The sequence below is a fragment of the Alexandromys fortis genome, unplaced genomic scaffold (genome assembly GCF_014885135.2).
Source record: "Alexandromys fortis isolate MF-2015 unplaced genomic scaffold, M_Fortis_MF-2015_v1.1 scaffold_68, whole genome shotgun sequence".
NCBI classification, from domain to species: Eukaryota; Metazoa; Chordata; class Mammalia; order Rodentia; family Cricetidae; genus Alexandromys; species Alexandromys fortis.
Genome location: NW_026067948.1, coordinates 202815 through 229954, shown reverse-complemented (window position 1 = coordinate 229954; position 27140 = coordinate 202815). Strand labels below are relative to the sequence as shown.

Below are 27140 nucleotides of genomic sequence, written 5' to 3'. Positions count from 1 at the left end.
TACCATTATCTCTAGACCAATGTCTTATTAAGGTTTCTATAGTTGGGATTAAACACCATAACGAAAAACACTTGGAAAGAAAAAGGTTATTTGCTCTTACTGCTTTCAGGTCATATTAATTTGCTAAAGTAAATCGGGGCGAAAAATCAAGGCAGGAATCTGTAGGTAGAAACTATAGCAGAAGACATGAAGGAGTGCTGCTTACTAGTAGCTTCCATGTTTTGTTCATCCTTCTTCTTAAAGCACCCAGGACCCCCTACCTTTCCATGGGTGGTACCACCTATAATGGGCTGGCCCATCAATGCCAATCACAGAAAAGGCCACACAGACTTAACTACAAGCCATTCTTATTGATACACTTTCTCAATTGTGATTCCCTCTTCTCAGATAATTATAGCACATATCAAGTTGACAAAAAAAGTTTCACCTCTTTTTAGTTCATTGTATTATATTCACATATAAACTATGTAAATTCTCTGAGCTTGGCCTGAACTCTCTATTGCTTGCACTTTGACTGGCTTTTATATAATCTTCCTAGCTCAGATTGCTCTTTTTCTTCCAGGACTTCCTAAAACAAACAGAGGCATTCCTCCTGACTACCATTATTTTATAGAAATTGGACCTTCAGTTCCAAACAGTGAAACCAATTTTAGCAAAGTAAAGCAGTATGTACATAGCTGAATTATTAGGTATCTGGCATAATCTCTAGAATAATTAAAAGATGGAACTTGGAAACTTAACTGTCCAGTTACAACCCAAGTTCCTCTCCACGGTGTCTTAAGTGGCCTAATGACTAATGCATGAGCAGAACCATCAATGAGACCAGGCACTGGGTGCTACCACGACCCTTTCATTCTGCTTCTTTTTGGGCCACTGCCTCTGCTGCAATCAAGCTGGGAAATTTCCCAGTATCTTTCTGAGTACTCAGATTGATTAATCTACAGCTTTGCTGCAGAAGGGTAAGTAGTCATAACTATTTATTAAATTTAAATTTGTTTATTAGTCTTCCTAGAAAAAAATGTTCTCATTATTCTCTGTATCTTGTCTGTTTTTCTAATACTTCAATGGACAGTGTATGTCTGTCCTTAATAATAACAGTAGCTTAAAATGAGTGTGTACATGTGAATAAAATAGCATTGCTTAGTCTCTGATTGCAGGGAAAAAAAAGAGCAATGGTCAGGACAGTGACGAACAATAGGGAAGCAGTGGTGATAAGCAAGAGCATGAAGTGTTTTTTTCCTCAACAACCAATGACAGCTAAAGTTCCCTGCCTTGTTGAAAGGACCTGGGTACTGAATTGTGCCGAAGAAGGATAGCATGGGTAAGCCATGCAATGACAGCACCTCGTACACCTCCAAAGTTAGCACTATCTAAATATTAAACAGTGCCTGGCCACCATAACAATTACTACATGAGGATAGTGACTTACTATATATGACCAATTCTAGACCATGTAAAATAGATATTTTTAAATAATTGAGTAAATTAATGAGGGGGAGAATGATAGCAAAGAGGTATTGGGCAGAGGAGGCACCAAAGGAAGAGTGGGACTGAAGTCAGCTAATGGACTGTAGTGGCATGCTCACACAGTTCCTTTCTGTTCAACCTACTTCTCGTTCTCCTTGGGAAGAATCCAGGTCTGTGGAAAACAGCCAAAACACTGCTATGGAAACGCCAAGTCCAAATAATGTGTAAGCATCCAAAGTGCTGAAAGCCACTTCTGTTACCCTCCATCAGCTGAGGGGTGGAGAGGATTCCCAGAGCTACAGGCACTTCCGGGGGGATTAGATGGCATACAAAAAAGCCCTGGCTAAGGACTCGGTTCCTTGTCTTACAGCTGCTACCAGTACTCTCTAATCTTCACTGGGAGAAAATGTCTATCCAGTAAGTATCTCTAAGAGACCTGTCATGAATTAGTGGTAGTAAATGGAGTATTTCAGGATGTTCAAGAGAGATAATATTAGGTAACAGCTTTCCTAAGTCCCTTGGGCCTGGCTGGAGTTACTTCTCCCTCCACTGACTGAATATGCAAAGTTTAAATGGTTTTGAGAGATCTGTATGAATTGCAATGCGCTTGGAAGGCAGTTGTGAACACTGAGATGAGTTTTATGTCTTGTCTTGTCATTTCCTAGCTGTATGTCTTTGGCAAATTACATATGCTTTTAAGCCTAAACTAATTAATTCTTAAAGGTTTTCAACTTCAGAAGTAATATATTAAGACTACTTACCCTACTGTAGTTTTTAGAGACTTAAATGTTCAAGTATAATATAAAATTCTTTTTATAAAGTGTCTAATAATAAGTAATTGATAAACAGTAATTAAAATTAAGAGGTCTAGACAGGGCTGAAATTTAAGAAGTTATAAAACAGAAGCAAAGATAAGACAAAAGAAATAGGCACACACAAAACATTACAGAACCTGAATCTCTTGATCTAATTTTTGAAAGAGCTATAGCTCTTGAGGATTGGTAGAGACATGAGATGATAGGAAAAGCTAATAGCACAATATGGTGAATAATAAAGGGTGGTGCATCTGACCCTGAGTGCTGATCTCATTCTGTGTGAATGAATGAGTTCATGAGAAGGTCAGAGTTGCCTCAACTTGTGTGTCTCTAGGACAGGGTAGTTCTTGAGAACTTTGTAGTATCACAATTCAGGAAGAGAAGTGAACACAGCAGGACTATTTGATATGCCTTCAGGGGCAAGAAAAACTGCAGAAAGTAGGTTTAGGACCATATGGCCACAGTTAGGAAAAGTGAGGATATTCTCTTTGACATGAAAGGAAAGTCCTAAGCAGCATCCTATAAAACCCTAAGTAGACTGGGCTGCAGCCAAACTGGAAGGAGTCCTTAAAGCATCTTTCTCCAAGTACAATATCTTTTACCTCCTAGAACTTTTTGAGAATAACCTAGGCTTCTTTATCATTACCCCCACACTTTAGAATTGAACATCCTGCTGCTGGTTACAAAAAGTTATTTGAAACTGTGGAGGAACTGTCCTCACCACTAACAGCTCATGTTACAGGTGAGTCTCATTGTTATTGCCTTGTTTGTTGTTTATTCTAAATTAGGGTTTTACTGTATTGCCTAGGTTCATGTAAAAAAAAAAACATGACACCCTCTTGCTGTAGCCTCTGAGTACTGAATTTAGGTCACTACAGTTTGACTCTGCTGAAAGCTTTCATTTTTGTCAGGATCATTTCTCTCAGGTTTTATGTTCACTCGGGTTTCCCAGTACTTGTTATATTACCACAGTATAGGGAAGGGATTACGGAACTCATTTGTTTTGACTTCTTCTAAAATATTTTACTAAATAAAAATACATCAAATAAACTAGTGAGTTTTTATAAGCCCAAGACTTATTAATTCATGAAAAAAATCCATGAGGCCGGTAAGACAGTTCTTGCCACCAAACTTGACAAGCCTGAGTTTGGCTCCCAAAACCCACATCTAGGAAACCAACTACAAGTTGTCTTTTGACCTCCCATGTGTTTTGGCACAGCCCATATGTATATAAACAGAGCAAATGATTTAAAAAAATTGAAAGCATCTGAACCTAAAAGAAAAATAAAGAGTAAGATGAAAACAAACAGATTTAAGACATCCAGGACTTTGAGAATTGCTTCTGATGCTGTTTTTTGGAACCTCGGGTATTAATATTAAGAATTTATATCCTCTCCTTTACCTCCACTTAGCTTTCTCAGTGTGGATATATGTTATTGAACAGAAATGCCTTGACAATAAAGACTATACCTATGTCCTCTTCAAGATTACAGTGCCTGTTCAATGTCCTCCATACAGAAAATGTCTTATGAGTGTCTGTCCAGAAGCGTCTTAAATGAGAGCCTAGTGACAAGAGTCTGAGAGTTTTGCATTGAAAGTTGGTGGTGTTATGCCTGTTACATCAGAAGCACTTGTAGATGATAGTATTCTTATAATACTACTATTTCGCCATCTGTGGTTCCTATCAGCAGCTTAAATATTTTTGGATGGACCTCAGTTCCTTCACTTTATTTTTCATTATTATTTTATTTACTTATTTTACATACCAACCAGTTTTCCCTACCTTCTCTCCTCCCATTCCTTCTCCCCACCTCCCTTCTACACCCCCTCATCCACTCCTCCTTGTCTCCATTCAGAAGGGGTAAGGCCTCCCAAAGCATGGCATATCAAGCTGAGGCAGGACCAAACCCTTTCCCATTGCATCAAGGCTGGGTAAGGCATTCTACCATAGGGAATGGTTCCAAAGAGCCAGATCCATCAGGGACAGGTCCTGGTCCCAAGGCTAGGGGCCCCACAAAAGACCAAGCTACACAACTGTCACCCATATGCAGAGGGTCTAAGTCAGTCCCATGCAGAGTCCCTAGCTGTCGGTCCAGGGTCTGTGAGCTCCCACAAGCTCAAGACATCTGTCTTTGTGTGTTTCCCCATCATGATCTTGACACCCCACCCTTGCTCATATAATCCCTTCCTCTATTCAGCTGGACTTCTGAAACTCAGCCCAGTGCTTGGCTGTGGATCTCTGCATCTGGTTCTATCAGTTACTGGATGAAGGCTCCTGTTTATCTTTCTGGGTCCGGGTTACCTCACTGAAGATGTTTTTTTTTTTTTCTAGTTCCATTCATTTGCCTGCAAACTTCATGATGCCATTATTCCCCCATCCCACTGAGTAACAAATATTCCATTGTGTAGATACCACATTTTCTTTATCCATGCCTCAGTTGAGGGACATCTATGTTATACGGCTCAGCCATTAAAGGCTAGGCTCACACCAAAAAATTCCTTCACTTTATAAAGATCAACATTTATTTTGTGTGGATATTGTGAAGACTAAGAGGCAATTTAAGTAGATTGACTAACCCAGTATTAGACACCAAGTAGACAACAGACAGCAATCACTGTTACCATTATCGACTCTGTCTGAAGACTCCATGTGACTCATCCAGGCCTTGTTGGGTGTAATAGGATGCTATACAAAATGTCAGTGCTTAGGCAAATCTTTCTTTTTTTCCTGTTCTATAAAAGTCAACACTTCTCAGCTAGACGGTAGTGCTAACAATCTAGCCCTAGTATCAAACACCAAGAATATGCTTTCAGTCAAAGCAAACATTGTTTTCTAAATTTTTGTTTGTTTGTTTTTTAAAACAGGATTTCTCTGTGTAACAGTCCTAGCTATCCTGGAACTAGCTCTTGGGAACCAGGTTGGCCTCGAAATAACAGAGATCTGCCTACCTCTGCCTCCAAGTACTAGGTTTAAAGGCATGCATCACCACCACCATCCAGCCTCTAATTTGTATCTAATGTCTGGTAGGCTATTAATCTTGATTTGTAGGCTGTAATACATTTGTTTGAAAAATAAAGATGGGGTAAGAATTAAACAAACATGTGTTTTTCTGGAGGTAGGAGGACAGACCAAGCCTTGCCACGGAAGATAAAAGTCCCCAGGGAAATCCTGTGTGCCCCTCAATTTTCAAATAAACAAAGGCTTTTAGAGAGTATACTGCCCTAACACCTAGCTTTGTACCTTCTCTGCCACAGAGAATGGATTTCAACAAACATGTTGATTTACACCCAAGAGAACTAAGAGTTTTAGATTTTAAAAACTCAGCATTCCTGTGGCTTCATTTAAAAGGTTTTTCTATGTGGGCGTAGTGGTGTACAACTTTAATCTCAGTCTTCAGGACACAGAGGCAGATGAATCTGAGTTTGAGGGCAATTTGGTCTATAAACTGTGTATAGACCATCAAAGGTGTCTCAGTGAAACCTTGACTCAAAATTTAAAAAAAAAAAGTTTTTCTATATCAACATACCTAATTAAATTTTGATCCATGCTCCTGAAATCCCTCTACTTTTCTTTTTTTTTCAATGTAATATTTATTTATTTATTATGTATACAATATTCTGTCTGTATGTATGTTTCCTCTACTTTTCAATCCACCAAATTGCATAAGAAAACCTGATGTTCTATCCAAAGGTAAGCTGACAAATGGACAGGCATCTAGGGAATCTAGTGAGTGTTACCACATGCTCTCTCATTTCGCTGCAGGAAGAATTCCCCTCTGGCTCTCTGGCAGTCTCCTTCGATGTGGGCCAGGGCTCTTTGAGGTTGGATCTGAGCCCTTCTATCACCTGTTTGATGGACAAGCCCTTTTACACAAGTTTGACTTTAAGGAGGGCCACGTCACATACCATAGAAGGTAAATCAGCACTGTTATAGGACTGTCCTCACCATAGTAGATCCTATTTCAGTTTTCTCCTTGTGTGAACATTCATCTTCCTGAACACCAAGCAGACTTCCAAACTCATTTATTTCTCATTTCTTCATGCTCTATAAAGGTTTGTATAACAGCAAGGTCACCTAAGAATGCTAAAATGGGATAACTAGGGTGAAGAGCTCAGAGCCAAACATGGCTGTTTTCAAATCCTGGATCCACCAGGCACTGCTTGTCTTCACTGATGACTTATGGAAGGAAATTGCCTCTAATTCTTTCATTTGTCATCTGTAAAATGCAAGAAATGAATCTACTCAACACTCATGACTACATGAGTACTAAGAATGCAGTATTAAGAAAAGCTGCTATTAATTAGACTACTATTAATCTTGTTTCCTTTCATTTTTATCATCAGAAAGATCTGAGAAGGTGGCTGGTGAGATAACTCTAAGGTAAACTTTGTATGCCACTAAGCTTGATCACCTGAGTTCAATTCTTCCATGGCAGTAGAAAACTGACTCCAGCAAGTTGTCCTCGGAACTCTATGCATTCATTGGCACATTGTGGACATGTACACCACACACACAAACAAGTGTTTAAATTTTTTTTAGGAACTGGGAAAAAGAAAGGGTGATACAAAGGAGGGAAGTGTCAAATATGTCACAGAAACACCAGAGATAGATGGGCCGGTACAGAGAAGAAACATACAGGGGGAGAGGAGAGACACAGAGAAAGAGAGACATAAAGTTTTTTTTCCCCTTTGGCTTTTCGAGACATGGTTTCTCAACATAAACCTCTTTTTATTTTAACAAGAGTTATTTACTAAAGGGCTAAAGCAAAGACTCAGTAGCTGCTCTGCCAAAGGATCCAGGATTCAATTCTCACACCATGGCTGCTGCAGTTCACAACTGTCTGATACTCAAAACCAAGAAATACTAATGACCTGTCTGGCCTCTGTGGTCAACAAGCACACATGTAGAACACATATATGCATGCAAGCCAAATTCAATGCACATATTAGTAATAAAATTTTTAATAAAAAGATCAACAATAAATAAATAGTTATTGCTAAAGTCAGCATTCTAAGAATCCCCCACATCAACACAGTCAATACCCTGATTCCTATTTGAATGTTCAAGCTTTTAGTGGTATGATCACTAAGAATTTCAAGTGTCTTGAAGAGACGTCAAAGGAAGAGTAAGGGGAAACTGGAAATAGGATTTGAAATGTGACAAAAGAGAAATAGCATCTGCCAAGCATAAATTTTTCTAGGAAAGCAAATTTGGAATTTAGACAAAGTTTTCATATATCCTCTAATGTACACTTTCATATACAATCCTCTTCATAAACACACAAAATCAGAATTTACTTTTCCCTCCATATGAAAAACCTTAGACAGCATTTGCCAGGTAGTCTGGGAAATGGCTCAGCAGATCTATTATCTGCTATTTATCTGTGGGAGATTAAAATTCAATAATAACTAAGTTTTAAAGTATACAATGAATTCTGAAATTAAGAAACACAAGGTCAAATGGATAATGAAAAGAATATAACCCAGCATGTTGTATCCTATAATGTGATGAGTTGTGTGTGTGAAGAACCCATGTGTTATAGTTTGTTTTCTATTTCTGTAATAAAAATCATGGCCAAAAGTAATAGAAGAAATAAATCCGAAAGGATTAATTTCATCTTACACTTTACAGTTTATCAATACAGAAAGCCAAGTCAGGAAGGATTAAGGAAATGGAGGGACCATGGAGAAATACTGCCTACTGGTTTGCATGTTCCTCCCTCTCTCTCTCTCTCTCTCTCTCTCTCTCTCTCTCTCTCTCTCTCTCTCTCTCTCTTTCTCCTTTCTTTCTAAATATGTCTTTGGAAATTTTAGTTCATGTGTATGTTTGACTGTTTGTGCTACATTCATTCATTGTCTGCAGAAGCCAGAAGTGGGTGCCAGATCCTCTGAGAATGAAATTACAGACAGTTATGAGCCATCACACAGGTTTTGGGAATTGAATCCAAGTCCTCTGGAAGAGTAGCCAATGATTTTAATGGCTGAACCATCATTCCAGCCTTCAGCCTGCTTTCTTATACCACCTGCTCAGTTATGGTGCCACCCAGTGTGAACTGGAATCTCTCATGTCGATCATTAATTTAAAACTGAACGCCCCATGGATTTATATAGGAAATCTGGAGGATTGGAGGAATATGGAGGCATCTTCTGAACTAAAGTTCCCTTTCCCCCCAAAGACTCTAGTTTATGTCACATTGATGAAAACTACTGATCACACTGTGTATGATAGAAGACATTCACTTTGTCTAACTTTGACCACTGTTTCAATCACATATGTCAACCATTTAACTTTGGCACCACAGTTTCCCTATCAACCACAGATAGTTTTAGAAGACTCAATTTAAGCTCTTTCCTTTTATGGTCATTCCAATAAAAGGAGTTGATGATTCTCTCCATTCTTTTTTAGTTCCTGATTCCAATTTGATGAAAACATATTGAGTGACTCTCAGCTCCACCTGTCCTGCATTAATGTATCCTTTCTACATTTTTCCATGTCCTCTAGATTCATCCGCACTGATGCCTATGTCCGGGCAATGACCGAGAAGAGGATTGTCATAACAGAATTTGGCACCTGTGCTTTCCCAGACCCCTGCAAGAATATATTTTCCAGGTTAATAAAACCAAGCTGCACTTTATATCAACCTTTTTTGTTCATGAAACCTAAAATTTAATAAACTAGAAAATCATTTGCTTCTGCAGGTTTTTTTCTTACTTTCGAGGAGTGGAGATTACTGACAATGCCCTTGTAAATATATACCCAGTGGGAGAAGATTACTATGCCTGTACAGAGACCAACTTTATCACAAAAGTTAACCCAGAGACTTTGGAGACAATTAAACAGGTAGGACATTGTGCTCAGAGAATATTGCTCAACTACATAAAGTTGAGAACTTAGATTTAAAACATTAGGATAAATTCAAAAGAAAGAACATGAGACAGACTAAATTTCAACTTCTTCCTGGTCATTAACTGCTAGATATGTAACATATGAATGGTGATATTTCTTTCTTTTTTGTTTTTGTTTGTTTTGAGAGAGGGTTTATTTCTGGTTTTGGAGCCTGTCTTGGAACTCACTTGGTAGACCAGGTTGGCCTTGAAATCATGAAGATCTGCCTGTCTCTGCCTCCCGAGTGCTGGGATTAAAGGTGTGCACCATCACGCCTGGCTAAAATTTCTTTCTTAACATATGATATTTTAAATACATACATTTAAAACAACTAACATTCGTTCATTTTTGACACAAATACTCTCTGAGACCTTTCCATGTATCAAAACTTTTGTAAGATACAGGGATATATCAATGAGTAGCACAGCACTGTCTTTGACCCATAAGATATAAACAGCAGTATTCAAAAATTAGCTATTAATGTTGAAAACCTCCCGTTGGTAGTTCTAAACAACTATGTTGCACCAATTTGTACCTCTTTTTATAAGTAGAGCTGTATTTTAAATGGAATAGCATTAATCAAAATATTAGAAAATGACATATTTTACTGATGACTTATACAATATTCTTTAGTATTTCTTAAAATAGACACACAGTCTCAACCAGTATGTATTAACACATTTTTCAAGGTTTTGTTCTTGTCTTTAGTAAGCTTAACCTCTAGATGAGGAAATCAAAGAAGAACCCAATAGCAGGATTCAGAATGTAGTGAATCTTTTAAGAAAATATAAACCTAAAGAAATAAAATACAAAAGTATGTCTCAAGGAACTTGTTTGGGGTAGAGAATACAGGTAGCTTCAGTGAATTTGGTCAGAGAGCATTTAGAGTGAGGGTTGTATTATCAAAGACACAGAGATGGAGAAATAAGGGACCTTTTTTCATAAACTGAAAATAATCTTTTTAGACTGGATGTGCAGCAGTTCTCTGTGGAAGCTTTGGGCAGAAGATGACTCTTAACTGAAGGGTTGTCCCACATGCTACAGAGGCTTGATAGTCCTGATCTTGTCCACTAAATACCAGAAATGTCCTTGATCACTATGCGATTCAAAAATGGTTCAGATATTTTAAAGTAGAGGTCAATCTTTAAACTGAAACTAGTCATCTAGAAGTGTAAGTAGTTTCAAAGGGAGCAATGGTACACAGTTGCATAAATCTGAAAGCTTAAATAATTGGCTAGAAATTTGAAAGAAACTGTTTTCCTGATGGAAAGTTACTGAAAGTCTTTGCTCATAGAAACTATATAAGCATTTATACTTTAAGGTGTTTACTTAGAAATGGGAGTACAAAGGAGATAGGGCTATCTAGGAGATCAATCATGGAATTCAGGACTATAAATAACATTAATGTGATGTTATTTTTAAAGAGATAAAAGGAAGGAGCTTGAATATTATGGCATTAGTTTATTGACCTCAACCTCAATAATATACCCAGTGCCCTTTTTCATATAATTTACAACTGAAGCTGACAGGGCCCCCCATCACCCATGTTTTATTCCACAGGTTGATCTTTGCAACTATGTCTCAGTCAATGGCGCCACTGCTCATCCACATATTGAAAGTGATGGAACTGTTTACAATATTGGCAATTGCTTTGGGAAAAATTTTTCAGTTGCCTACAACATTATTAAGATCCCTCCACTGCAAGCAAGTGAGTCTGTTATCAAAAGTGCTGGAAATAGAGGATATAGATTATAGTATCAGAATTATTCTCAGGCTTGATAAGACTTCTCTCATTCCTATCCTACCAGATGACTAATGTCCAGAGGCAAGACAATAAACCATGATGACTTCAAAATCCAAAAATCAAGGGGCTAAGTTCTATTCTACAATGTTTCAAGACCTAGTGCATGTATATTTAAATATTATTTAGATTTATATTTAGCAAACATTTATTGAGAACTTATTCATATGCCAAGCAAAATATTGAGTTCTTATTTGGGTAGACTGAGAATTTTGGAATGAGGACCTTGCCATGATTTAAGAAGTCATTTATATTGTTTTCTCATGCATGAACTTTAGCATGCATAGTATTTATTGAACAGAACTTCTTAGTGGACAGAACTGTTGATATCACTCCTCCATGCTGTACTTTTAAGAAGCTTTACAATACTATGAGGGAGTTTTGTCTACACTAAAGCACTGCTTTACTTCCCTGGGCTTAAACCTGACTTCCACTTTTTCTAAGATGTGACTCTATAGTACTCTTCCCTGTGTGTTTTTTCAAATTTGCTGCTGTTTGGATTTTCCTAGATTAGGGCTACTTCACAATGATGGGAACTCAGCAGAACAGGGACAGAACTGAGAAATGAGATGAGCCTGTTAAAGAGGAACAGTTTGGTGCTTCCAGGGTGGGGGTAGCTTCCCCTCCCTGAAAGAGACTGACACTGTTTCTGACTGTAAATGAAAGGCTGAAGGAAAAGAGCCTATTAAAGGGAGGATATCAGGGCCAGAAAAAAAGAGGGAGGCCTGGAGAAGGGAACCGCTAAGAGCCTATAAAAACTCAGAGTGGAGTTGGCCTCTGGAGTTTCTCCTATGTCCTCAACAGGAGCAGTTTGTTAAATACCAGTTTGGGGTGTTTGTTCTTTAATGTCCATCAATAACTCACCTTCATTCCATCAGATTCCCTAAGGTCTGTACCTTTTACTAGCTGTACAGAACCCTCCGCTGCCACTTTCTTGTCTTCTGTCTGAATTCTTTAGCTGATGGCATGTTAATGGCTTTCTTCTATGCAACTGTCATTTCACTTTCCTGAGTGAGGCTTCTTTCTAAGACGTACAAATTTTTGTTCTTACCCTATAAGGTGCTTAGTAGAACCCTTAGGTAACCACCACTCACCCAAGAACCCCTTAATAACATGAAATTCCACTAAGATACCTCAGCGACTGAGGAGATGAAAACACGTTCTGAAAAAAAATTTGAAAATACACCTGGAAATGCATCTTTTGCTTGGATAGACTGTTTAAAATGCTTTATATAAAGGAAAAGAAGATGAGGAGGAGGATTTTTATGATAATTATGATGATCAAAAGCCTTTAAAACCACTTTATTTCAGACAAGGAAGATCCAATAAACAAGTCAGAGATCATTGTGCAGTTCCCCTGCAGTGATCGGTTCAAACCATCTTACGTACACAGGTAATTTGAAGAAAAGCTCACATGTAAAGATCTCATTTGTCTACCTGATCAAGACAGTTCCTTGTAGAAAAAAAATAGTTTAAAACTAATTGATTTCGTGTAAACATTATAGACCTGAATAACTAAATATACCATGTGTAGACCTATTTCTTAGTAACCAAGAACTAGCCTGCCCATTCACAAACACATTTGTCTTTCTGAACAGTTTTGGTCTGACTCCCAACTATATCGTTTTTGTGGAGACTCCAGTCAAAATTAATCTTTTCAAGTTCCTCTCTTCATGGAGTCTTTGGGGAGCCAACTACATGGATTGTTTTGAGTCCAATGAAAGCATGGGGGTATGTCTGATTCATTTATTTGTTTGTTAAGTTGTGATACTGAGAAAAGTGCTTTATATTTTTTTCCTTTATAAATTTATCAAAACATTTTCCTACCTTTCCAGGTTTGGCTTCATGTTGCTGACAAAAAAAGAAGAAAATATCTCAATAATAAATACAGGACCTCTCCTTTCAATCTTTTTCATCATATCAATACTTACGAAGACAATGGGTTTCTGATTGTGGACCTCTGCTGCTGGAAAGGGTAAGAAAATATGTTGTTGGATAAATGTCCATCTCCAATTTCTTCTGGAAACAAAGAGCTTGAATAGAGGTGGGGGTCCTTATCCCTTATTGCGAATATATAAAAGAGAAATGGTATAAAATAGTAAAAAGTGTTATTTATTTATTTATTAAAGATTTCTATATCTTCCCCACCGCTGCCTCCCATTTCCCTCCTCCTCCCCCAATCAAGTCCCCCTCCCTCGTCAGCCCAAAGAGCAATCAGGGTTCCCTGCCCTGTGGGAAGTCCAAGGACCACCCACCTCCATCCAGGTCTAGTAAGGTGAGCATCCACGAAACTGCCTAGGCTCCCACGAAACCAATAGGTACAGTAGGATCAAAAACCCATTGCCATTGTTCTTGAGTTCTCAGTAGTCCTCATTGTCAGCTATGTTCAGCGAGACCGGTTTTATCCCAGGCTTTTTCAGATCCAGGCCAGCTGGCCTTGGTGAGTTCCCGATAGAACATCCCCATTGTCTCAGTGTGTGGGTGCACCCCTCGCGGTCCTGAGTTCCTTGCTCGTGCTCTCTCTCCTTCTGCTCCTGATTTGGACCTTGAGATTTCAGTCCGGTGCTCCAATGTGGGTCTCTGTCTCTGTCTTCTTTCATCTCCTGATGAAGGTTAATATTCAGGAGGATGCCTATATGTTTTTCTTTGGGTTCTCCTTCTTATTTAGCTTCTCTAAGATCACGAATTATAGGCTCAATGCCCTTAAAAAGTGTAATTGATAGTAATCAGAGAGTTTAGAAAATCAGAAAAAGACTGGCCATCAGAACTATAGTTAATAATGAAAACCAACTGGATCTGAAGCAGACCTGAAAATAGAAGATTCTGAGACTCTAAAAGTAACTTTAAATTTCGTAAGTTCTGTAAGGTTCCTTGAATCCTCCCTCGTTCTGAATAAGAGAAGCACACAAGCTGTTCTCTGGCTAGTCATTAAAAATACATTGATTCCTAAGGACACAGAGTGGAGGCAGTAAAGCAGAACACAGAATATATAAAACTGCTGTTACGGCAACATATCCATGAGGCAGACTCTTTATTTTCCCCTCAATGAGTAGCAAGAGAAAATGGTTATGAGATTCTTTTTGTTAATAGCAGTCTTGGTTGTGGCCTAAAGAACTAGCCGTGTGTGCTTTCAAAGTCATGAATCATCTCTAAAATTGTTTTTAATTGGTTAGGTGTAATGGTGCATGCTTTAAATGCCAGTGTTTGAGAGGAAGAGGCAGGAAGATCTTAAGTTCAAGGCCAGCCCGTGCTACATTAGACCCTGCTTCAAAACAAAACAAATTGTTTGTAATTGTGTTCATGCTTGAATTCTTGTTTTCACAGGTTTGAATTTGTTTATAATTACTTATATTTAGCCAATTTACGTGAGAACTGGGAAGAAGTGAAAAGAAATGCCATGAAGGCTCCTCAGCCTGAAGTCAGGAGATATGTACTTCCTTTGACAATTGACAAGGTTACTTCCTTACAATTGTGATTCATCTCTCTTGGAAACTGTCATGTCTATTCATAATCTTGACATTTCAGATCTTGAAGGAGCTTTAAAAATACTAAATCTCTCATTTTACAAAATGAGGAAACTGAAACTGAAAAAAAAATGCTATGATTTAGAAAAGATAATTTCCACAGAACTCAGATGAGATGTAGTTTTCTTGATTCTAATTCCATGGCTTTTTCAATCACAAAATCCCTTTGAAAGCATATTTAGTGACTATAGATCCAGTGACTCCTAGCATCCTTTGGCAGTTGTAAAATTTTCTAAATAATTTTAAATTATGGTGAAATAAAAGATCAGAGAGCATTCTTGCAAGGACTCGGTTAATTTACAAAGGAAATTTGGTATTCTATAAATCTGAAGATGACATTAGACAACAAAAATAACCAATAATAGTATTGATTATTATGGAGGTTTTCAGAATATCCCTCTGGAGGTTTGGTAAATGAAATAAATTCAGTAGGCATACTGGCAAGAGAAATAGCATTAAAATTTGTTAAAATATATAAATAAGAAACTTTAAAAAAACATGAAACTGAAAGTTGAGTCTTAAATACTCTCTTGATAAAGTAAAAAGAAAGTTGTGATCCATGAACACTATAGAGAAGGGGTGATTTTCAGGAAAAAAAAATAACCTAGAGAGCAGACAGTCTCTGAAACAAATGTCCTCTGGGATGCAGACATGTTTTCTTCTGCAATGTGAGTTTAATCTTCCTTTGGAAATGAAAAGTTTGAAGGTAACTATGAGACTCTACTTAAGTATACTAGGTGACTTGTATGAAAGTCCACTCTGAACCTGCTGTTACTCATCTATGAAATACTGTAGGAATCCGTGGGTCTATACTACTATTAAGAAAATATGCTTTAAAGAAACTTAGTGCTGAAAGAATGGCAAACTTAGAATCAGAAAACACAGTTCTCATGAATGTCTGAAGAACTGGTTTTATGAACCGCCACACAACCATCTCTTTATTTCTACATGTTGGTCTCTCTCTTCAGTATTTCAGAATAATACCAACAACATCCATAACTTTTAGTGAGATAGAAATACAAGTCAAAATCAAGAAAAATGTGATTTTTCTCATGTAAACAAATGAACACATAACATACTCTCTTTGTCTGTGTGCTTACCTATTTGGACAAAGATACTAAGGCAATTACATTGAACAAAAGACTTAAATCAGGTAAAGCAAAGCAAATGCAGCTAAGAAGGTAATTGTCTTTCCTTTAAGCATATCAGCAAACTGCAAAAGAATGATAGTTGGGTGAAATTGGGCTCTGCAGATAGGGAAAAAAAAAAAGACTTCTGTAAAGGCAAAGAGTTCCAAAAATAAAAATGCAAATGGAACTTAACAAAGATGCATAACAGAGTCCCTGGAATGCCTCATGGTGAGCAGAGAAGATGCTGGAAAGATGAACTGGAGTGAGACTATACAAGGGCTTTCTTTATCGGACTCTGGATAGCATATAATTGGTAAGGACTCACTGAGAAAGTTTAAGTGTGTAGGGTGTATTATGACATGGTTCCTCTAGCACAGTGGCATGAGGAACAGATTGAGTAGTTGAGTCTTAATCTAAAATTCCTTTTAGACTATAAATGATCCTTTGCAATTTCAATTCACTCCATTCTCTAGCTGTACCTTTCATATTTTAATATTACATGCCCTACTTATATAAATTTCCTTCCATTGAACATATCACTTGCTATTCTTTATTACCCTGAAAATTTCACTTTTCATTTTCACTCAGTTTATCTGTCATGGTCAATGATTTTGTACATCTTTGTAGATAAACATTTCCTTACCTATTTATCAGACTTGTCAAAAATCACATCATAGTTCAATTAGATTATCTATCCTCTCTATATTTGTACCTCTTCATCTAAATTTAAGTGCTGCGAACACACAGTCATGCTAATTGCCTCAGCTTTAAATGTCTGACCACAAATCTTACTATTTCATTTCCTAACTTCACATATTGTCTTACTTTGATAGTTAAATATTCCACCTCCTCTCCTCACTTTTATACTTTCCATACCACTTTCATGTATAATATTGATGCTTTCTCTTTATCTGAAACATTGAAGTAATCAGAAAAGAATCACATCACCTGTACCTATATCCTGAATATCTATCTTTCTAACCAGAGCTAATCTTTCTCATCCTTGTAGTTGACGCATCACTCCAGTAATTCTCCCCCTTCCCCCCTCCATCTCAGGTCATCCTTCTCTACTATTTTAATGTGCCATAATTAATAAGCATAATATCCTCACTAGGACCTCTCAACATATTTTTCCTCAATAAACTACCACTACACCTTCCTTTCCTGGTAGGCCCTATCACTCAGCCTTTGCTCCCATGCTGTCTTTTAGTATTTCCACTGCTTAGACGTATTATTTTAAAGTACCCTTCATAACATCTCTCCGGGTTTATGAATCTCAAGGTTCAAGTTAATCACCACCTCCACTTTTCCTTTAATATTCAGAAACAAAACCTGAATTTTTTTATCTCCCGCACCCACCAAAAAGTACACTCACCTGTAACAATTTCAAGCATTCTGGGACAATTACCAACCTTTAATTGCTTAGATTAGATACCATGGTGCAGGGTTACTGCCTCTTTCACTTTCAGTCTCCATTCACCAGGAAACTGTCAACTCCCATCTACTTTGTCTCAATGTTACCAGCCTAGCTAGAATCATTTTCTCTAGATTGGATTTCTATAAAACAAACTGGTTTTGCTGAGTCCAATCTTTCATTACTATCCACATTCATACACACACACACAAAAATACCCAAGTATAGACTCAACAAAGCAATCAGAGGTATTTCTTTAAGAATAAATCACAGTGTGTTCCTTATCTACACAAACCCTCTGTAGCTTCCCCTCATTTATCCACAATGAGAGCCCAGGTCCTCACTATAACCCATGTGCCTTACACAATCTAAACCTACTAACTCCCCACAAACTCTCCTAAATACCACTACACATCCCTAATGCTTCTGAAACATATTCATCATATTTTTTCCAAGATTTGGACAGTTTTGTTTTGTTTTGGGGGATTGTTTTGTTTTGTTTTTTCTCCCTGCTTGAATGCATTGCAGGTTTCCTCATCTAAGAGTTTTGTATCAAATGCCACTTTTACAAAGAGGCCTACTCAGATCACCTATTAAAATTTCAACCCACAAATCCTTCACACATTGAGTCCCTCTTTTATTTTTTGTTCCTACAATTGTGCTATACTGTATACTTTACTAAGTATATTTGTTAATCTCCAAATAGAACATAAGCTTCACTGCCCCTGTGAAATTCCACTCAATACCTAGAAGAAAGTGAAAATTTGATCCAGAAGAATCTTCCACTGTTTTCATGTAATCATCTAAAAAGTTATGTACATGTTTATGCATACTACTACATGCATATGTGAAGAAATAAATGTCTTTTTTTAATTTGACAATTTGACTACATGTCATTTTCATATATCCTAGCTAGAAGGTAGTAACTGCCTTGAGCAGTTGACATATTTTTTGTTCTTCAAAACATCTTCTGACCAAGCAGATGGTTTAAGACTAGGGTGGAAGCACATCCTAGCTCTGTTCCTTAGCCATGGTGCTTCATCTGAGGTACAATTTTCTCATGTGTGAAATGGGAGAAAGACAGGACTTACCTGCTGTGAAGGCCAAATGTATATGGTCCATGCCAAATGCATTGCACAGTGTCTGGCATCTAAATAAAAACTGCTGATACTGTTCACTAACATTGTCATGGTGAAGTAGCAGTGTTCTACATTCGTATTGGTGATAAAAGGAGATGTCAGAGGCTAATTGGCTGTTGTTCCAGTCTCCTTTGATAGTGCATGGTGGATGTGATTATGATAGTTCTATGTATAATGTCATCACTTCCCTATTGCCTTTCTTTACTATTGTTTTTTCCTTCATGTTCTCAGTACCATTTTCCGTTTCACTCAGTTTGGCTTTACCACTGTACATGTAGGTTCTTTTTTTATTTATCTTAAAATATTTTATTAGTTTAATACACTTAATTAAATTAGAAAAAGGACTTCTCTTTATTTTTTATTTATTAAAAATTTCCACCTCCTCCCCTCCTCCCATTTCCCTCCCATTCCCTCCACTCCCTCTCCTCTTCCCTCTCCAGTTCTAAGAGCAGTCAGGGTTTCCTGCCCTGTGGGAAGTCCAAGGTCCTCCTCCCTCCATCCAGGTCTAGGAAAGTGAGCATCCAAACAGACTAGGTTCCCACAAGGCCAGTCCATGCAGTAGAATCAAAACTCAGTGCCATTGTCCTTGGCTTCTCAGTCAGCCCTCATTGTCAGCCACATTCAGAGAGTTCAGTTTGATCACATTCTCCATCAGTTCCAGTCCAGCTGGCCTTGGTGTGCTCCCATTAGATCAGTCCCATTGTCTCAGTGGGTGGACGCACCCCTCGCGGTCCTGACTTCCTTGCTCATGTCTCCCTCCTTCTGCTCCTCATTTGGACCATGGGAGAGTTACACGTAGGTTCTTTTCAGTCAATTCTGGGCTGACCTCTCATTAATTATTTTTTTCCCCACTCTTCCCCTGCATGGAGCTCTGTCACATTTCCTAAACTTTTTGAGTCTTCAAAAACTTTGAATGGGTAGAAGCAGGAAAACCATCTCCGTGCTTCCAGGCTGTGTCTTTAGCTCCACAGTCTGGCTTTCTCTGTTTGGGTCCCAGTCTTACCATGGTTCAAAATTTCTGCTTCTCTCTGTCATCGGGACAATCTTCCAGTCATACCTGCTTTCTCACAAGTACCTAGCATGCTGATTAATTCTATACCACTTTTACTCCCTGAAAAGTCCTTATTTCTTCCTGAGTTTTAAAGTCCTGTTCTTGTTTTAATCTGAAGTCAAACTTCAATTTCAGACTGTTCTTAGGCCTTGTATATTTTGACTCCTTAAAACAGACAGAAAGTTTCCTACACACACTTGACATGGACATACTCACTGTCTTATGTTCTGAGCCCAGTGTAATGCCCTGTTCTTCCTACCCACAAGCAAGTGCTACATATGTTCTCCTTTATCCTACAGCATTACAAAAGCCCTGGATTTCTGGGCAATGGTGGCACATTCCTTTAATCCCAGCACTTGGGAAGCAGAGGTAGGAGGATCTCTGTAAGTATGAGGCCAGTCTGGTCTACAGAGCAAGTTCCTGGACAGGCTCTAAAGCTACACAGAGAAACTCTGTCTCAAAGAACAATGAAAAAGTCCCAGATTATAATGCTTTTATGTGTTTTCCCAAATTCTACATTCACATGCCACATGGGCCATTTCAGCCCTTCTTATAGCTCTCTCCCCAAACCTAATATAATCCATAATCTATAGGAGATGCTCAATAAGTACTTCGAAAGTAACCAAATGACCACATTTTTTGTCAATTGCATTTGTAGCAGAGAAATTGTAGACAACTGGAGAATCCTTAAATATACCTTTTCTTCCTAGCACCTAGTATGGTGCCTAGCACACACACACACAAGTAAATAAATGGTTAAGAAACCTATTTGCCTCACTGATTGGTTAAATAGAAGAATGAAGTTTCAGGACAGGAAAGTGCCACATGCTGCTACCTTTTCTGAAGTATAAAATAATTATCCAGAATTTTAAACTAATTAATATGGCTGTCACATTCAAGTAGAGGTTGACATTATCTCTAAACAATGTGTTTCCAGTGAATCACTTATAACCTGCCAATATGCCATCTGAGAGACTTTCTAGTCTGATACAGTAGCCAGCCTTTTAGTCTGCTTTTTGTTTTGTTGTTCCTCCCTATATGGTGACCTCTAAAAAAGGAGGTGAAATTTGAGAAGTCTGCATTTACAGATGCTTGGATTTCCTTCCCTGATCACTGAGGTCTCTATTATCTTCTTCCTAAGGCTAACACAGGCAAGAATTTAGTCACACTTGCCCATACAACTGCCACAGCCATTCTGTGCAGTGATGAGACCATCTGGCTGGAACCTGAGGTTCTCTTTTCAGGGCCCCGTCAAGGTAAGCTGATCTAAAGAAAACATTACAAAACAAATATGTCCTACTTAAAGAGACTGAGTTTTCCTATGTCTGTGTTTTGTTTTGAAGCCTTTGAATTTCCCCAAATAAATTATCGGAAGTATGGGGGGAAACCTTATACCTATGCATATGGACTTGGGCTGAATCACTTTGTTCCAGACAAGGTAATGAAGCACCTTAGTAACACCCAATAGAACTTTGAGTCATGTGCTAGTCAACTAAAGCCGCTCATAAACTAACCAATTGCTTTTTCTTGGGCACAAGCAGCTCTGTAAGCTGAATGTCAAAACTAAAGAAATCTGGATATGGCAAGAGCCGGATTCTTACCCATCTGAACCCATCTTTGTTTGTCATCCAGATGCATTGGAAGAAGATGATGGTAATGAAAGCAACACACATGTCTGAACTTCCCTTTGTGGTGAAACTGCGTGTTTGATATTAGGAAAGGGGTTAGGCTGATTATTCCCTAATTTTCAAAACTGATTCTTAAACTGTGAATTGTACAACACTCAAGAATTGAAATTTCATCTGTGATCAGGTCTTATTGATTGCTAATAGTAAAAAACAAATAAGCAAACAAAAACAACCACAGCAAAACACCTTTTGCGTCATACTGGAACTCTAATGGAAAGGATGAGAAAACAGTGTGACAGCAATAATTCTAGGTATTTGCTTCTCCTGACCAAAATATATTTCTGACAAAGTAGTAGAGTGATAGAAGACAAATAGAATATTCTAGCAGATCAATAAATGCATAGCTCTAGAACTCTATTAGTTTTGTTTGTTTCTTTGTTTTAGTAAGTTTGGGCTAAGAAAGAATTCAGAGCCTCAGTATATATTGAGCAACTGTAATACATATCCACAAGACTCAGTTAAGCATTAATGCTAGAGAACATGGAGAGCTAGGTCAGTGACTCAGAACATTGACTGCTCTTGCGAAAATTGGGGGCAACTCCAATTGCCTACATTATAGATGACAACCAGCTATAATTCGGGTTTTCCAGTATCCTCTTCTGACCTCTATGAGCTCCATACATATAGATAGGTCCACAGACATTTATGCAGGTAAAACACTCATACACATGAAAATAAGATAACTTTTAAAATTAATGCAAATACAGGGGAATATATTATACTCTACAAGATTAATATATTAAAATATGAAAAAGTATAGAAGAATGAAATAATTATGGGGTCATTTTCTGGTAAATAGTTTGTACATTCATACTGCTCATTCTAAAGTATAAAAGGTATGCTTTTATTTTGTCTGGAAGAAGTAAACTTACATATAGGTCTTGAAAATTATAACTAAAACACACCCTTTTGATTTAAAATTTTAAAGCATGCACTTTGTCATAACTTTTTGTAGTAAATTGGACAAAGATAAGAACATAGATCCATTAACTTAGTCAACATTGGTGAGTTTCTACTTTGATCTAATAATTGTAGTAAGATGCTGTGGTTGCAGCTGTAAGAGAAAAAGACAAGATCATTCCCTTTCTGGAGTGATCCTAGTCTAAGAAGGAAGAGTTTAGAGAACTCTTTCAAGTGGTCACACAGCCAGGTAATTGAAGAGCCAGAACAAGCTAAGTCACATAGTTTTCTATATTTGATAATGTAATACCACCTTACTATCTACATAATTTTAATGACAGATAATCCTAAGACCTGATTTCAAAATTTCAAAACTGCCTTAATTAACAGGTGTGGTTCTGAGCGTGGTGGTGAGTCCTGGAGCAGGACAAAAACCTGCATACCTCCTGATTCTGAATGCCAAAGACTTCAGTGAAGTTGCCAGGGCTGAAGTGGAAACTAATATCCCTGTTACCTTCCATGGACTGTTCAAAAGATCATAAACATATTCCAGGTCAGCAAAAATGACTGTGTGGGTAAAGTCACTTCTTGCCAGGCTAAAAATCTGAGTTCAATCTCTTGAGTCTACATAGTGAAATGACAGAACTTATTCCTGAAATCTGTCCTTTGACCTCTACACACACACACACACACACACACACACACACACACACACACACACACACCATGGCATGTACATTTCCATATGCAATAAATAAATGTAAATTTTAATTAAAAAATAAAAACATCAACATGTTCTAGAAAGACATGTTTCTAATGACAAAACCAAGGTCAACTAGCTCGCAATCTATCATCAAATTCTGCTCTAGCTTGAGATCTATCGTGGTTTTAAAGTTGAAAGTATATATGATTTTTCAGTGCTTTTCAGAAATTACTTAGTTAAGCAAGTATTTCTTTAAAAATTAATTGCTTATTTATAAGATGATACATTTTCTGTGAGATAGACAAACTGAAAAATTATTTGAAGCATTTAGTAATCAGATAAGAAAAATGTAAGCTTTTAAAGCTGCCTATGCTATAATAACAGTTGCCTTTAGAACACTATCTGTCTACATATTTCACATTATTGTCTAATATTTAAGAATCAAAATCTTGTATACTTGATTTGTATGTAGCATTGGTCAGTCAAGGAAGAGAAAGTATACTTACTGTCAAAGTAAACATTTTTCTTAGAACTGGGAATGTCATTCAGAACTACATAGCAATTATTGAGTGTATGTGTGTGTGTGTGTGTGTGTGTGTAATTGCTAAAGAATTTTCAAACTCATCAACTTTAACTTTCTTATTCTATAAGTTAATACTTTATTTTATTCTATTTAATGTAATCAATATTTATATCTGATTTTTCAATCAGAAAACCTGTGTATAACTGACTGAGGACCCATCAAATAATGCCTCAAAAATTAAGTTAACTATTAAAGGCTTATGTCATTAATAAGAGTATATATGATAGTGTATTAAGGTTCTCTGAAGAAACAAATTTAATAGAATTAACCAATATATAATGGAAAAGTAAGGGAAATTAACACATAGACTAAATAAATTAAAGAAATTTTTCTTTTTTGAGACAGTTATAAAGGAATTGCTGATACATAGAATTAATGGAATTGTAGTGAAGTTATGAGTACTGGGAAAGAGATTCACTGTATCCTTTGGGTATCTTTCCAGAGCCAGCACTGTTCAAGTTCTCACACCTGCCTTCCACTGATGGAGGTGGGGAATCTAGATGGAAGTAGGCTTCCTCTGAAGACCCAAAAACTGTCATCAGTCTTGCTGATGGTAGCTGTAGGAACTGTGCTTACCCTATGACTGGATGCTCTTTCAATCACTTTCACAATCATCTAAAGAAGAGACATTTTTTCTGACTTGGGTGGACCAGACCTTGTTCTACACCTTCTTCATTCATTATACTCAACTAAACCCCATAGCCACTCTGTAGAGTAGGCATTTTTCATTTGTATTGGAATTGGTTTCCTTGTCTAACATGTCAGATGACTAGATTAGTGTAGAACAAGTTCCATAAATCCATCTATTTACTAAGAGAGCCAAATCTAGGTCATAACTTAGTGGGATTTCTGACTTCACTGTGTCTTTTCCAAATATAATATTATTAAAGTCAAACCTGATTTTACCTTTGACAGTACACTATAGCTAAAAACAATATTTCTACAATCACCTATGGATTGTTTCGGTCATCAAGGAATAGTTTTTCAATGTTTATAGTTGAGAAACAACTAAAATTCACATTTGTGGTATACCATTTAAGATATATCACAACCGTTAACATGGATTAGAATTTGTTGCCAAACCACAGATGTTGTATATTTGGGGAAAACAACTACATAGAGAAATGTAGTCACTATAGAGCCTGGGCTCAGCTACTGGCAAGATCTGTTGACTAGGAATATTTATTTTAAATCTATGCCACATTATTCACTATTCTAGAAAACAGTCACAGGGATCCCCTGTTGGCCAAATGCAAATTTTCACATTGTAGGAAGGAATAAACAAAGATAGATCGATAGATGATAGATAGATAGATAGATAGATAGATAGATAGATAGATAGATAGATGATAGATAGATAGATAGATAGATAGATAGATAGATAGATAGATGATAGATAGATAGATAGATGATAGATAGATACATAGATAGATGATAGATAGATGATAGATAGATACATAGATAGATAGATGATAGATAGATAGATAGATAGATAGATAGATAGATAGATAGATAGATAGATAGATAGATGCCAAAATGCAATATAAGAACAAAAGAAGTAAATAATACAATAAATTTGTATAGAGACTAGAAAAATAATGAAAATGGGACAATCTCTGTAACAGCAGTTGACTGCAGCAAGAAAATCACAGGAAATGATGGACAGAGTACATAAAATGTGACTAAGAATCTATAGTGCCACAGATAATGGCATTAACCATTTACCAGGTTCCTCCTTATTAGCTCTACAGAAGGATTTATTTGTGAAGGTCTGCGTAATTCTCCTCACCAGTTACAGAGGTTTCTGCTACTTTTATTTTCTATAAAGGAAACTAAGGGCCAGAAAACCTAAGCAACTTTTAAATGACAAAGCTTACTTGGACCTACTCAGTTCTAAATTCTGTTGTCTTCTTAACCTCCACAGAAGCATAAAGGACATTCTTCAGAGGAGAAAATTAAGCTTTAATAGAAATTTTATCATGACTTTTTCTGAGCTATTCATTAGGGATAAAACATCTTCCTACCACTAATAATGTTATTCAAAACTAGTTATTTCTAAGATTAAATAATAAGGATATTTGGATGGTATTTCATTTTTGGAGCTATTTAAAAGTTATTAAATAAAAATTAAAAATCAATCAGAGTTGTTCACTGTAAGGCTCTTTCAAAAAACATTAAATTACTCTTCAAGAGAAAAGGAATAACTCTTTGGTTGTTGTTTATCTCTTCTTGACGACACAAGTTTGGTGTATTAATGACACAGAATAAATGTAGTATTTGTTAAAGGAACTAATACTAGAAGATTAAACTGATCTCCAATCAAAAATAAACACTTATTGTTCAAAAACTCTACATGCTCTATTAAAAACAACACACATGTATGTATTTTATACAATAAAAAATAAAGACAATGATAGGCATAGTAAATTCATAAAGATAAAGCAGAAACATGGATTAGAATCCAAGGAGAAATTGTAGGATATTAAAAATCTGGTATTCAAATCATTTTAAACCCATTACTAAGATGTGAGTTACAAACACCAACCTTGCAAAATGAACATAACAGCTCAAAACAAACTGACCTAGTTGTGTAGATCTATATTTCAGTTCTTCAAGAAGCTGTGATTAAGGATCCTACAGGATCATAGAACTCATAGTTCTACAGAATGTGTACAAAGTGAGTTTGGACAATTTAGTGAGACTCTGATTGTTAATCTCACTTGTCAACTTGCTAAGATCTAGAATCTGTTGGGAGATGGGCCTTTTGGCATGACTTGCTGTGGTTATTTAGATTAAATTAGTTGAAGTGGGTAGACCTGCCTGCCCATTGTGAGTTGCATTAATTCAATGGGCTGGAATCCCTGAATGAAAGGGAAAAAATCTGAGCACAAACATTCATCATACATCATTTCCTGATTGTGGATTCAATGTGACTAAACACCTTTTCCATTGTTATGCCTTCCCTGTCATAATGAACAATATTCCCTGGAACTTTAAGCCAAAAATGAACTGCTTATTTTATAAGTTGCTTTATTGGATGATGTGTTACAGCAACAAGACAATTAATAGTATGGAACAGCTGAAAAGTGTGAAGAAACTTAAGAAAGGCACCAAAGCTAAACTAACTGAACATAGTCATAGCTTCATTGCTACCCATTTCAGGGAAAGACATAGGACCTCATCCAAATGTATGCCAGAAAGCATACCTTGGATGTCAGTCCTAGCCTCAGGACCAGCTCAGAAAGAGCTTTTAATCCAGTAGCAGGTTTTAGTGAAACTTTGATTCCTCTAGTGGATGGGTCAACAACAAGAAAATACTATTTTCTTACTCTATAAGACTAAAGACATTGAGAAGCATCTTATGTTTTAAAACTTAACTACACTATGTTTCTGAGAACAAAACAACAAGACAGCTGTTCATCACCTGGCTATTTAGTGTGATAAAAGCCCAGGGATTTGGTAGTGGAGAGAAGGAAAGCATGATACCAAAAAGCTGGAAAAGAAAGAATATGAGTCTCAGCTCAGGCAGTGAAGTGCAGAATCCTGATGTTAGTGGTCAAGACCTGATCTCACCAATTGGGAAGAACATCAGGCACTGATAACTCTGAGGTCAACAGGTAGTTCACCTTCTGGAGTCATATACTTGAGCCTAAGATTGCTGAAGTATAGCCCTTCAGCAAGGTATTTAGGAGATTTTAAAAGTGTTGTCATTGCTTTCCACACTCCTAGTATATGTGAGTGATATTTCAGCTAAAACCTTAGTCACTCCAGGGAGAACAATCTAGAGATACTTGGGAGTGTGAAAAAAAAAAAAAAAAACATACAACCCATAGACTTCAAAGCTCAGCGGGAGAAGTTTATATTTAGGAATACATACATGTATGCATATATATGCAACAGCAATTAATAAAAAAATGAAGCTACAATTTTTTTTGTTTGTTTGTTTGTTTTTTAAATATATTTTTTTATTGAAAAAAAAAGATTTCCGCCTCCTCCCCGCCTCCCATTTCCCTCCCCGTCTCCCTTTTCCCCCCTCCTC

At 37.0% G+C, this 27140-nt stretch overlaps 1 protein-coding gene across 2 annotated transcripts; it reads left to right on the top strand.

The window, feature by feature from the left end:
- The first annotated feature begins 1873 nt into the window (after positions 1-1873).
- Rpe65 (retinoid isomerohydrolase RPE65) lies at positions 1874-22357 on the top strand. 2 transcript variants are annotated; one of them, XM_050149477.1, is made up of 14 exons: positions 1874-1884; positions 2942-3024; positions 6046-6196; positions 8785-8892; positions 8982-9123; positions 10729-10876; positions 12281-12362; positions 12568-12700; positions 12805-12944; positions 14294-14423; positions 20369-20483; positions 20571-20665; positions 20769-20880; positions 22206-22357. In XM_050149477.1, exons 1-14 carry the CDS (start codon positions 1874-1876, stop codon positions 22355-22357), a joined length of 1602 nt encoding a protein of 533 aa, XP_050005434.1. The 2 variants fall into 2 exon arrangements, with proteins under 2 accessions (XP_050005434.1, XP_050005435.1); XM_050149478.1 differs by lacking the exon at positions 8785-8892.
- The last annotated feature ends 4783 nt before the right edge of the window (positions 22358-27140 follow it).

Excerpts from the sequence above, each read along its gene's own strand:
- Rpe65 (XM_050149477.1), top strand. Across the intron at positions 3,025-6,045 it reads ACTAACAGCTCATGTTACAG|GAAGAATTCCCCTCTGGCTC; the intron begins GTGAGTCTCATT and ends ATTTCGCTGCAG. Across the intron at positions 12,701-12,804 it reads AGTCCAATGAAAGCATGGGG|GTTTGGCTTCATGTTGCTGA; the intron begins GTATGTCTGATT and ends CTACCTTTCCAG.